The following is a 13323-nucleotide window of genomic DNA, read 5'->3' as shown; positions in this document are numbered from 1 at the left end:
TCGTTGAGCTCGCGCGGTGTGGTGAGCTCGCCAGAGATGGACGGGCCCTGCACAGCAGTCGAGACTCGGAGCAGAGGTTGAGAGCAAGAGGAAGAAGAAGAAGAAGAAGAAGAAGAAGAAGGAAGTGGAGGGGAGGGGCTCACCTGCAGTCGAGGGAGTACACGGCGCCGGCCTAGCTGAGCTGAGGTAGGGCAGAGCAGCGCGCGGACGGCGGTGTCGCGTGGCCTGGCTGAGCTGGCGGTCGTCATCTTCTCCTCCTCCTCGTCCTCCTCCTGGTCCTCCTTCTCCGGCTCAGGGCGCGGGGGCGGCGGCGCGGGGGAGCTGCAGTGGTGGGGGGCTGGGGGCGTGGGGGCGGCGGTGCGGGGGAGCTGCAGTGGTGGGGGCGCGTGGGCGCGAGGGCGGGGGTCGGGGCGGCGGCGGCAAGGGACGGAGGGGACGAAGGGGGCGTGCAGGCGCGGCGGTGGTGTACGGTTGGGGCGGAGGGGGCAAATTAGGTCGAGTGGGGAGGAAGGGAGGGAGGGGAATAGGTGGAGTGGGGGGAAGCTTACTAATGGCGCACCCAGCAGCGGTGCGCCATTAGAATTTTTTTATTACAGTTCGAGCCCTCAGGTTATATTCCACCTAACCCAATCTACATTAGAACCCGCCCACTAGCCCGACTGGTCAGCACGCAGCACACACACCGGAGGTCCTAGGTTCGATTCCCAGGCTCCCCAATTTTTATTTTTATGCATTTAAAATGTTGTTTGATATTTATTTGTGTTTAAATATGTTCAAACTTGTTTAAATCATAAACACTAATATTTTTTATAAAAATAGTAATATTTTTTTAAAAAATATGTTCAAATTTGTTATTTGAAAATATTTATGAATATGAAAAAGGTGGAGTGGAGGGTGCGGTGGGTCATCGGCGACGGTGGAGTGGGGGAGGGTGCGGGCCGGGGGTCGGCGGCGGCGGCCGGTGGAGCGGGGAAGGGTGCGGTTGATCGTCGGCGGCGGCCGGTGGAGCGGGGGAGGGTGCGGTTGATCGTCGGCGGCGGTGGAGCGGGGAGGGTGCGGTTGATCGTCGGCGGCGAGGGGGACGTCGATGTCCCATGAACACGGTTTTCGAAGACCCGGGATCTCTATCTAGCTGGTGATACGTTGTGTTATCCATGCACCTTACGCATCCAGAAAATCCGTGGACTACCTACCCCGCGAGATAACCGTAACCGAGATAGTCGTGTAGTAGTGCATTTAAAATGCTGTTTGATATTTATTTGTGTTTAAATATGTTCAAACTTGTTTAAATCATAACAGTAATATTTTTTTATAAAAACAGTAATAATTTTTAAAAAATATATGTTCAAATTTGTTATTTGAAAATATTTATGAATATGAAAAAGGTGGAGTGAAGGGTGCGGTGGGTCATCGGCGACGGTGGAGTGGGGGAGGGTGCGGGCAGGGGGTCGGCGGCGGCGGCCGGTGGAGCGGGGGAGGGTGCGGTTGATCGTCGGCGGCGGTGGAGCGGGGGAGGGTGCGGTTGATCGTCGGCGGCGAGGGGGACGTCGATGTCCCATGAACACTGTTTTCGAAGATCCGGGATCTCTATCTAGCTGGCGATACGTTGTGTCATCCATGCACCTTACGCATCCAGAAAATCCGTGGACTACCTGCCCCGCGAGATAACCGTAACCGAGATAGTCGTGTAGTAGTGAAAAATATATATATACTAATGGCGCACCGCGTAGTAGTGCGCCATTACTAGTTTAAACTAGTAATGACGCACTTTGACACGGTGCGCCATTAGTTGTTTTGCAAAAAAAAGAATAAAAAAAATTCAGTACTGGCGCACTCCTTGTCCGGTGCGCCATTACTAGTTAGAACTAGTAATGGCGCACTTCGGTCGGATGCGCCATTAGTATGTATGTAAAAATGAAAAAAAAATTATCACTAGTGGCGCACCTTTTGTCCGGTGCGCCATTAGTGTCTTCCATACTAATGGCGCATCACCAACAGGTGCGCCATTAATATATAGTAGTGGCACACTACTTCCCTGGTGTGCCATTAGTGTCAATCCTATCTATAGCCCTTTTCCTAGTAGTGTCATTTCTTTTGTGTTGCCTAATCATAAACAATTCATCCAAGTGAACCATATGCTGTATATCGCACACACCTTCATCTGGCTGCCCGTTTTTTTGTTCCTCCTCATAGCAAATAGTTAATTGAACTGAACCGTATGCCCTGCATCGCACACGCAACTAAAATCCGAACCCTGTTTGATGCATCGTCATCACAAATGTTTTGCACCTTTTTTGATGGTTTTTTTACACCACCGTTTGCGATTATTGCATCGCACACAGTTTCGTCGAAGGGTCTCTGATCGTAGTGTCGCGTTAGTAGCATCCTGCAGTAGTGAAATACAATCAAGCAGGACGTAGGGTTTTACCTCTTCAAGAGGGCCCAAACCTGGGCAAATATCGTATTCACCGTCCCTTGTTTCCCATCGATCCTGGATTCACAGCTCGGGACCCCCTACCCGAGATCCACCGGTTTTGACACTGACACCAGCCAAAATACTTTTCCCGCCACCGCAAGTTCCAGAACCACGAGATCCCATCTGGTGGCCTTTTTCGGCACTCTGTCGGAGGGGGATTCGATCACGGAGGGCCTGTACATCAACCTTGCTGCCCTTCCAATGATGCGTGAGTAGTTTACCATAGACCTATGGGTCCATAGTTAGTAGCTAGATGTCCCTCTCTCTTTTTGATCTTCAATACAATATTCTCCTCGATGTTCTTGGAGTTCTATCCGATGTAATGACTTTTTGCGGTGTGTTTATTGGGATCCGATGAATTGTGAGTTTATGATCAGATTTATCCATGACTATTATTTGAGTTTTCTCTGAATTCTTTTAAGCACGATTGTTATATCTTCGTATTTCTCTTTGATTTATTGATTTGGTTTGGTCAACTAAATTGATTTATCTTGCAATGGGAGAGGTAGTTTGTAATGGGCTCGATCTTGCGGTGGTCAATCCCAGTAACAGAAAGGGACATGACACATACTTGTATCGTTGCCATTAAGGATAAAATGATGGGGTTTATTCATTCGTGAGTTTACTTTGTCTACATCATGTCATGTTGCTTAAGGTGTTACTGCGTTCTTTATGAGCTTAATACTCTAGATGCATGCTGGATAGCGATTGATGTGTGAAGTAATACTAGTAGATGCAGGCAGTAGTCGATCTACTTGTCTCGACGTGATGCCTGTATACATGATCATTGCCTTGGATATCGTCATGATTATTCGCTTCTCTATCAATTGCCCAACAATAATTTGTTTACTCACCGTATACTATTTTCAAGATAGAAGCCTGTAGTGAAAACTATGGCCCCCAGGTCTACTTTTATCATATATAAAATCCTAAAAATACCCTGCTGCAATCTTACTTTATTTATTTTATTTTGTATTTTTGTTCAGTCTATCTATCAAACACGATAAAATTTAATCTTGCACGTAACCGCCGAGGGATTGACAACCCCTTGTTCGCGTTGGGTTGTAAGGATTTGTGTTTGTGTGTAGGTGCTGCTAACGAGGTGTTGCGTGGTTCTTCTACTAGATTGATAACCTTGGTTCTTAACAGAGGAAAATATTTATCTCTACTGTACTGCATCATCCTCTCCTCTTCGCGGAAATCCCAACGCAGTTCACAAGTAGCATCATTCACCTCCCGCTTCGCGTCGAGCTCGGGGACGTAGAAATCGTCGACCCAACAGTGATGTAATCTCCTCCAAGCCCTCCCACTCCTCCTCCTGCCCGCGCTTGAACTCCCTCTCGGAGTCCTCCATCATGGCATGCACCAGCTGCTCCTCCTCTTCGGCGGTCATGGTGGGAGGTGGTGGTGGTGGCGGGGATAGGGAAGGGGAGGGCGGCAGCGTCAGGCCGCACACTCGCGCACGGATGTGCCCTCACCCTTGGGCTCAGTGCGCGCACGCGGTTCATGGGATGGGCTACGGGCACGGCCAACAAAGAACGTTTGCCGACACATGTCATGCTCATCCTGGAACCAAGTGTCCCACAGCGGCGAGGACACGTCGTACCTTGGGTCGGCGAGGAGGTGGCGCGGGATGTAAGCGCGAGGGTTGTTGATCTCCACGAGGCGGGTGCAGCCGATCGCCGGGACATCCAGGTTCGGCATCCAATCCGGGTTCAGATGCCACCCATTAGGGAGGTGGGCATCGGACCACGCCAGCGGGTTGTCGATCTCTCAGTACCGTCGGCATATGTCCGTCTTCATGTATGGCCAGAAGCGTGGATGGGCCATCGGGAGAGAGATGGAGAATGCGGTCGGCGAGGTGGAGGGCACGGCGGCGCTGCCCGACGACTCGGAGGATGACCCACCTCATGGTCGCGCTTCGCCTTCTTGCCGGTCACCCGCTTCCACATGACCATTCCGGCAGCCAGCGGGGAGCGTGGAAGGGCAAGCTGGGAGGCACTAGGGTTCGCTGGTCGAGGCAGGAGGGGGCAGGGGAGTTGAAGTGTGTGGATGTGGCTAGGAAGTGGACTGGCCGGTCCACGGCTTTGCCATTAAAAAGGACACGTCAGGGGCAGCTGGGAGACTGACATGCGGGTCTGTGCGTCCGTGTGGATTTAATGGGGGCGGTGAGGAGTCATTGGGGGGGCGACATGCGGGCCCGGAGGCGGACGATGAGTCAACGCATACGCATACGCGTATGCGTCCGTGCAGTGTCCGTGTGAACGCAAAGCTGGCCCAAAAATGCGTCCGGTTTGGGTCATAAGAGCAACTCCAACGGGCCGACCCAAATGAACGGCGATTTTGTCCGCTTTTTGTCCGTTTGGGTCGGCCGCCCGTCCGGCATCCGCCCTGTTTTTCATATGGGTCGGCAGCGTGCCCAACGCGCCGACCGACATATGCAGACGTAGCCGGCTGGCCGCCCAATTTTACATTGATTTGCATTCAAACATATTGTGAAATGAAATAACAAGCAAAATAGTTTAACCGCCCAAATAAATAGTGTAGTTTTACAAGCCAAATACAAATAAAAATGTTTCACATAGTTTTGCAAATGAATAAAACAAGATACATCTATTGGCTGCCAACATGAGTCAACATATACTCAACCAAATTATTTTGCAGTTGCACGTGAGTTTCCCAATCGCGCATGTCTTTATGAAATTGAGTGAAATGCTCAAATGTTGCCGCTACTCATGCTCAGGCACAACATTCTCACCCTGAAACCGAAAGCCTTGATCGTACAGACGTTCCGGGCGCTCGTTTTCTACGATCATATTGTGCATGATCACACAAGCAGTCATCACCTCCCATAGTTTCTGCGTGCTCCAAGTATTAGCAGGATACCGTACGATGCCCCATCGAAATTGCAAAACACCAAAGGCACGCTCGACATTCTTTCTAGCACTCTCTTGCTCTTGGGCAAATCTTTTTCTTTTCTCTCCGACAGGGTTGGGTATTGTCTTGACAATAGTGGTCCACTGAGAATAGATACCATCACCCAAATAGTACCTTTTGTCGTAGTTGTGGCCGTTGACAGTAAAGTTCACCGGTGGGCTGTTGCCTTCGCCCGCTGCCCGCGTCTTCTTGGTCGCGGGCGGCTGTGCGGTGGGGGAAGCGGCGGCGGGGAACCAGTTTGCTCCTCGGCGGCAAAATGGTAGCGGCGGGCGACTGGGGGCAGGGGCGGCGTTGCTGGGCGGATGTGGAGGCGGCAGCAGCTGGAAGAGTCGCCGGCAAAAATGGGTGGCGGCGTCGATGACGGAGACGGGGCGAGGGTTGCTTGTTGGCCGGGGGGTGAGAGGGGAGGGGAGGCCAATGTGCCACAGACCAGTGGGCCCGCGGACAGGAGTAGGCGAGCGCGCGCGCGTTCGTCGCATGTCCGCGCCGACGGAAATCAGGCTCAAAAATGAGCCAGGCATGAGTCGCCCGCGGACGAAAAACGGACGCGCGTTCGTTTGGGTCGGCGCGTTGGGCCGCCTTTTCTGTCCGTGCCGACACAAACGGACAGCCATGAACGAAATGGGTCGCCTCATTGAAGTTGCTCTAACAGACATGAGACGGACGTTTTTGGGGTTTACTCTCGCGCGTTAGGCCGTTGATCGTGTCTGTTTCGATCCAAATGAACGCGGTCGGATAAAATTGGGCCGCCCGTTAGAGTTGGCCTTTTTCTTTAAGAACGTTAGAGTTGGCCTTACCTCACGGCCTCATCACCCTTACGTTTACGCGATCGACCGGTGAGAAGGGGCGGGCGCAACAAACACGTCCATCTCGGGGATTCGATTTCAAGTGCAAACTACATATACGTGACGGCGATGTCCCGGGGGACATGGAATATTTAAGCGCCCAGTTCAAATCTCGCCACACTAGGACGGGACAGCGACCGCGGCCAATTTGGCCGCGATCTTGCTGCAATGGCTCTACCCGCGTGGTGGCTTGACTAAAGATTTACTTACGCACCGTTGCCTGTACTGACATCAATTTGATAGTAGCACTCCGTTAAGGCCGTAGGCCCAGGCAAAGCACGCAGCACAGACATGACTGCGACGTGTGGTACGTACGTACGTACGTACACTCTGGAGTGTGTATGGTATACAAACGGAAATAACTGCACGGCCTTCTCCGACCAGATGAAAGGAAGCACCCTGGTACCTACAAAGCCAAAGAGATTTGTTAATTTGTGCTCATGGGCAGCATCCGAATCCCTACTCAACTAGTCGTGGGTAGGGTAAGACGGATGTCCCACATAGTCCTGCATCAATAGAGGGTTGGTTCAAATTGAACTAAATGTAAGAGGAGCAGTAATAACTAAGATGTGGCTAGGTCTCAGACGACTAAGACTTAACTAAATCTTAGTTAAGTGATATACTACATGCAAATTATATTTTGTACGAATCTCCATGCAAAATCAAAAGAAAGACAGTATCGGCTGAGACATAACAAAGTCTTAGTCGACTGAGACTTAGCAAAATTGTAATAACCAGCGTAAATCTATTTTCACTATGATGCGGGGCGGATCGGGCGCCGTTCTTCCCACCTAGGTAGAGGTATAACTCTTTGCCCATGGTATGCGTGAGCCCAATCAGACAAGCTAATATGTGTGGCCAAACTATTGTTTGAGTTCCTAATAAAGTACTAAGTCATACACTTTAACCGTATGATGGGTGAATGTACAAGAAACCCTTTGTTTAAACAATTGAAGTCTTCTACTCTGAACTATTGAAATCTTTTTTTTTTGACCATGTTATTAAACGAGTTCAATTTTGCATTTCTTAAAAACACTACCAGATGATATATATTTCTTGAAGTGTGTTGAGCTTGTTGTTGGGTACCTATCGGGCATTGATACACACCGGGTATGGGCACAAACAAGGTTTTGTACCGGGGGCTTGGGTATGGGCATACATTAGCCCTGTTTGTTTTAGCTTTAGGCACCAGATTCTTGTGGGAAAAAACTCGGAAGTTAGAATAACAACCATTTGGAATCAACTTTGCCAATGAAACTGAATATGGATTCACACCATTTTCAGGGCAATTGCTTGAAGCATGTCCAGGTGTACTTCAGTGGCAAACCTAATTCGGCTTTGCTAGCGAACTGAATCCATAGGTGATTGAAAGCCAACTGAAGCTGAAACAAACAAGGTCATTGATGCCCATGAGCATGTAGGGTATGGGTATGAGATTGTTGTACATGTCCCATACCCAAACCATTGCCATCCTATTTGTTAAATGAAGCTAGTGGAGTGTCTTGCAGAAAAGTCGTCAGGTAGAAAGAATTGAAGCAGTATAGATGGTTAAGAAGTTGCTTCAGGAGAACTTCGCAAGGAGACATCGCAGGAATTCCACGGTGCTCGTGATCGCGGTGAATTGATGTTGTCGCTAATTCATCTAATATTGCTTGGTTTTCTCGATGTACCTTGAGCTTTTGTAGAGGATTGTTTATGAGCTTTTTATGTGTATGTTGGCTTTATGTGCTTATGTTATACTCCCTCCATTTCAGAATATGAGGTGCATCAGTTTTTGTGTAAATCAAACACATATATTATGCTGGAAAAAACACCTCTGTAGAAATACCTAATGGAGCTCGAGCTCCATGGTGCTCTTTACTTGAAAACTTCAAAATAAATTTTTCAGTTTCAGAAAATGCTGGAAAAAAGTTACACATATACATATGGATGTATACTACTCGTCTGCAAAGTTTCATGATGAAATACTTTTTTATGCGAGGTACACAAAAATGACAAAATCACGTATTTCTAGCACATGTACTATTCACTAAAATCACTTGATTTTAATTTTTGTGTACATGCCACATTAAGAAGTATTTCGTGCTGGAATTTCACACAAACCTTGTGTACATCTATAACCACTTGTATATTTTGCAGAATTTGTTAACCCTTAAAAAGTGTTTTCTAATTTTTTTAAATGAATGTTTGAAAATAAAAGGCTCCATGGGGCCCGAAAGCAAAAAAAATTCACTATCCTAGCTCGGTAATTAAATATTATGATTTAAGCACTTTGTAAACCAATTTGCACCACACATTCAATTAACCAGTAAAAGTTGCCCCCACACGCAGCTTAGGGTTTCTCTGCCAGCCACCGGTCCGCATTGTCTCCGGTAGCCCTAGAGCCATTGGGGTGTGGTGGATCCCCACCCTTGCCGGCGGGAGGGCTATGTTTTTAGATGTTTCTCTGATTTTTGTTATGGGTTTGTGTCCTACTCAAGAAGGCGAGACGGTGACGGCTCCGAGAACATGGAATAACGTTCTTCCCGTCTAGCCCCCGTCTCGGTGGTCTGTCTAGCATCATCTGAGGGTGTGTGGAGGTGTGTCTTCGCCGGTTCTCGCAGGGTACGGACGATGGTTGTCTTAGTAGATCTACTCGGATCCGGTCTATGTTCGTGTGTCTTCAGGTTGGGTCCTTCCGATCTATTCGTTTCTTCATCGGTGGGCAGTTGCTATTCTGGTGCCCTGGTTCTAGGGAGCCGTAACATGACGACTTTCCGACTGCCTACTACAAGAAATTATGCCCGGCTCCGGTGAGGGAGGGACAATGATGGCGGCGCGTCTTCGGCTCGCTTCATTGTTTGTACTCGTTGTTGGATGGTCTACCGATCTTGAAATTATTTTTATTATATCTAGTGTTCGTTGTACTATCATGATTGAAGATAAATAGATAGTTTTTCAAAGAAGAAAAAAAACACCTTGTAAACTGTTGGTGATTTCTTCGATGAAAATCGCCAAGGAGGCTCCTTGTTTAAAAATGAAAATCAACCAATGTGGCATGAATGGAGCTGCTGACCGACCGTAAAGTCAAGATAAGCGAGCTATATGAGCACCAACATCTTGACAACATTCCACTCGAATTCTGCCATTTCTCCCATTTGCATTGCTCACATGCCCGGGGATGACTAGTAAGTTGTGATCCAACGCAGCGGCGGGAAAGATAATATTTACTAGCAGCAGTAGTATAGCTACTCCCTATGCTGACCCTCCATGAAGCTCCGTCTTAGCTAGCTCAGCAAATGATTGTTAATTTAATGGAACCGCCAACATTGACACCATAAACTAGTTTTAGCATGATGCGTCCCGGATTTGGGGGTCCCTTTCCTCATTTGGACGTGACGGCCGCTGCCTGCACTGCACCTAATCCGCAATGAGGGCAGGTTAATCGGCTCGCCCATGCACGCGGACGAGTTTGTTTGCAGAATGCGTATGGCAGCGGTGCCCCACATACGACGTAGCGTACATGCTTGAGCTCAGGCTATTCGATTCGATTCCGTGCATGTATGTATGGCCCAATCGATGGAGCTATACCGGCTGTAGCCATACGGAGTAGCTAGCTGCAGTTCATCGCCGGATGGATGGATGGGTTGGTGAGCAACGTGATCGATGCGCGCGTACGTGCCGTCACCTCCCTCCCTCCGGGGAGGCCCGGCCCGGTGGCGCCGCAGGAGGCCCGCGTGAGGACGTGCCGCCGCAATCCGCGCGCGCCCCACCCCCACGGTGGGCATGGGCGATGGAGGAGAACTGAACCGAACCGACCTTGCTGCTCACGCGGCTCATGTGCCCGCCTACTAGCTACTACCTCGGCCGGCCGCTTCCCGTTGCCCACCGGATCGGAGCAAAACCGCATGGCCATCACGTGCCACCCCATGCCGCAGCTGGCTCCCGCTCCACCGCCGATCGTTTGCGTGCCAGGCCAGCACAAATATCGTACTCCTACGTCCGTCTCCGTCGCGCTCGCCTCGGATGCCCCTCCACGACTAACGCTCGCAGTTACGGCGATCATCAATTTGGGCAAGCGAAACACCTGCACCGTTACTAGTAGGAGTAGTACTGCTTCTCTCTCGGCACTGATGACGCGCCGTATCGATCATCATCAACGCCACTAATGAAATCGAATTGAATCGACCGCCCTGGTCATTACGGCCCGTGCGTCGCCCTTGCCGCCTTTCCTGCGGCTATAAAACCGGGCCACGCCCCGACCATGACTCCCCAACTTCAACGCACGCACCACCCCAAAAGCCCCAACAACACCCCAGCCAAAGCAAGGCGAGCGAAGAATCCATGGCGACCCCCGACGACTGCGCCGCCAGCTGGCTCCTGTACCTGTCGCTCGCCGCCAAATGCGGCGGCGACCACCCCGGCCGCCTCGCCGGCCTCCTCGCGGTCTGCGCCGCCGCCTTCGCCCTCACCTGCCTCCTGCACTGGTGCTTCCCCGGCGGCCCGGCCTGGGGCAGGTGGTGGCTCACCCGCCGCCTCAAGGGATCCCTCCTCCCGGGGCCCAGGGGCCTGCCGCTCATCGGCAGCATGTGGCTCATGACCGGCCTCTCACACCGCAAGCTCGCGGCGGAGGCCTCGCGCCTGGGCGGCCGCGCCAAGAGGCTGATGGCCTTCTCCCTCGGCGAGACGCGGATGGTGGTTGCCGCGCACCCTGATGTGGCCAGGGAGATCCTCAACAGCCCTGCCTTCGCCGACCGCCCCATCAAGGAGTCGGCGTACGGGCTCCTGTTCCACCGCGCCATCGGCTTCGCGCCCCACGGCGCGTACTGGCGCGCGCTCCGCCGCGTAGCCTCCACGCACCTCTTCTCCCCGTGGCAGGTCACCGCGTCAGCTCCCCAGCGCGCGGTCATCGCGCACCAGATGGTGGCGGCCCTCGCCAGCGCCGGCGCCGGCGTCGAGGTCCGGCGCGTGCTGCGGCGCGGGTCGCTGCACAACGTGATGTGGTCCGTATTCGGCCGCCGCTACGACCTGGACACGAACAAGGAGAGCGAGGAGGTCCGCGAGCTGAGCCAGCTCGTCGACGAGGGCTACGACCTGCTGGGCCAGCTCAACTGGTCCGACCACCTCCCCTGGCTGGCCCGCTTCGACCCGCAGGGCACACGCGCCCGGTGCTCCCGTCTCGTCCCCCGCGTGAACCGCTTCGTCGGCCGCATCATCGACGACCACCGCTCCGCCGCTCCCTCCTCCGCCGTCAAGGACTTCACCGACGTCCTGCTCTCCCTCCAGGGCGGCGACAGGCTCGCCGACGCGGACATGATCGCGGTGCTCTGGGTGTGTGCAACCGAACCCAAACCAACTCCCAAGCGTACACAGCCACGCACGTTTCGTTCCGTTTCGTTTCCAGGCCTCTGATACGTTCATCTTTGTTGCGCAGGAGATGGTGTTCCGCGGGACTGACACAGTGGCGGTGCTGATGGAGTGGGTGCTGGCGCGGCTGGTGCTGCACCCGGACGTGCAGGCGCAGGTGCACGAGGAGCTGGACCGCGCGGTGGGGCGCGACCGCGCCGTGACCGAGTCCGACGCGGCCTCCCTCCCCTACCTCCACGCCGTCATCAAGGAGACGCTGCGTGTGCACCCGCCCGGCCCGCTGCTCTCCTGGGCCCGCCTCGCCGCCTCGGACATTCACGTTGACGGGTTCCTCATCCCCGCTGGCACCACAGCCATGGTGAACATGTGGGCCATCACCCACGACCCCGACGTGTGGGCCGAGCCGGACGAGTTCCGCCCGGAGCGCTTCGCCGCCGGCGAGTTCTCCGTCATGGGGTCGGACCTCCGCCTGGCGCCCTTCGGGGCCGGGCGGAGGAGCTGCCCGGGGAAGAGCCTGGCGATGGCGACGGTGGCATTCTGGCTGGCGACGCTGCTGCACGAGCTGGAGTTCCTCCCCTCCCCCGACCCGGCGCGCGGCGTCCACCTGGGGGAGACCCTGAGGCTGTCGTGCGAGATGGCGGCCCCGCTGGCGGTGACGCCGAGGCCGCGACGCCCGGCGGCGTGATGACGCAGCGCGCCTACGTACGTGCGCCGCTAGCTGCCTAGAGGCGTTGTCGCTACCGGTCGGCTCGCTGGCCTGGTACCACGCACGCACGTACGCTTATCCTGATGAGCAACTAGCAAGGGATGAATTACCTAGTAGTACTAGACTTTATATATGGACGTGCCAGGTGACGACCGTGATGTTTTTGCCTTCTTTTTGTTCGTTCCCAGTTATTATTTCGTTAGCCTTTTATTATTTCTCTCCTCCGCAACTGCCCTGTAAGATATTGCTAGCTGATGTATATATATTCTACTACCTACTGGTACTAAGAAACAAATGTCTCTGTCTTGTTATTGTTATCCTATTCCGAGCATAATGCTACTAGTAGTAGTACCTGGTATGGTGACACACAGTGGATGTCCAAACAGAGCTGGTAAATAATCAAAATATGTACACCAACCAAGCGCATATCCAGGTCTACAGTGACGGTAGATTCTTGTCCCGTGATCAGCTGCAATGCAGCGCTAAGTTATTGCAAATGCTGAAAATTTGCGTGTGTTTCTGAATTTGTGAGGATGGCATGAGCTACCAAATGTTGATCACCCCCTGCCCCTGGGCATGGCCAAAGCGCGCGGAAAACAACCGGGCAGCCGTTTCTACCCAAGCGCGTGCAGGCCTTATCCCCGCGCGTGCACCCATCCACACCGCCCAAAAAGCACTTCTCCAAGCCCACCAACAAGTTGCGCGCTACGCTACAACATATGGAGCGCAAAGATTGCTCCGTGGTGAATCCGACCGCTTGCACGCCACCATCTTTGTGCACCAACATCCAACGTTGCTGTCCCAAGCTAAAAATCTGTTACTGTTTGCTGCAGACGTTCGGTTGCGAGAAGAAGAATCACTGCCATATAAGCTCAGTTGTTCAGGCATGGAGTTTCTACACTTGGGTGCATATGCACCCGGGTGAACAGTAACATCGGCTAAAATAAGATTTTCTTTTTTAAAATGGAACTTCTCTTGAGACAATAATTGATGAATGCTTTACAAACATGCAA

At 52.4% G+C, this 13323-nt stretch overlaps 1 protein-coding gene across 1 annotated transcript; it reads left to right on the top strand.

Annotated features, from left to right (window-relative positions):
* The first annotated feature begins 10498 nt into the window (after nucleotides 1–10498).
* On the top strand, nucleotides 10499–12632 carry LOC125510186 (cytochrome P450 78A9-like). Its single transcript, XM_048675285.1, has 2 exons — nucleotides 10499–11568; nucleotides 11672–12632. The coding sequence occupies exons 1-2, from the start codon at nucleotides 10582–10584 to the stop codon at nucleotides 12287–12289; spliced, it is 1605 nt and encodes a 534-aa protein (XP_048531242.1). The 5' UTR covers nucleotides 10499–10581; the 3' UTR covers nucleotides 12290–12632.
* The last annotated feature ends 691 nt before the right edge of the window (nucleotides 12633–13323 follow it).

This window comes from Triticum urartu, chromosome 5 (genome assembly GCF_003073215.2).
Source record: "Triticum urartu cultivar G1812 chromosome 5, Tu2.1, whole genome shotgun sequence".
NCBI classification, from domain to species: domain Eukaryota; kingdom Viridiplantae; phylum Streptophyta; class Magnoliopsida; order Poales; family Poaceae; genus Triticum; species Triticum urartu.
Note: the sequence above shows the minus strand (reverse complement) of the source record. Positions and strands in the feature narration are given on the sequence as shown.

What these genes read in the sequence shown, in the direction of transcription:
- LOC125510186 (XM_048675285.1), top strand. Translation starts at nt 10,582, where the DNA reads ATGGCGACCCCCGACGACTGCGCCGCCAGCTGGCTCCTGTACCTGTCG. An exon ending in ACATGATCGCGGTGCTCTGG is followed by an intron (nt 11,569 to 11,671) that starts GTGTGTGCAACC and finishes TTTGTTGCGCAG; the next exon opens with GAGATGGTGTTCCGCGGGAC.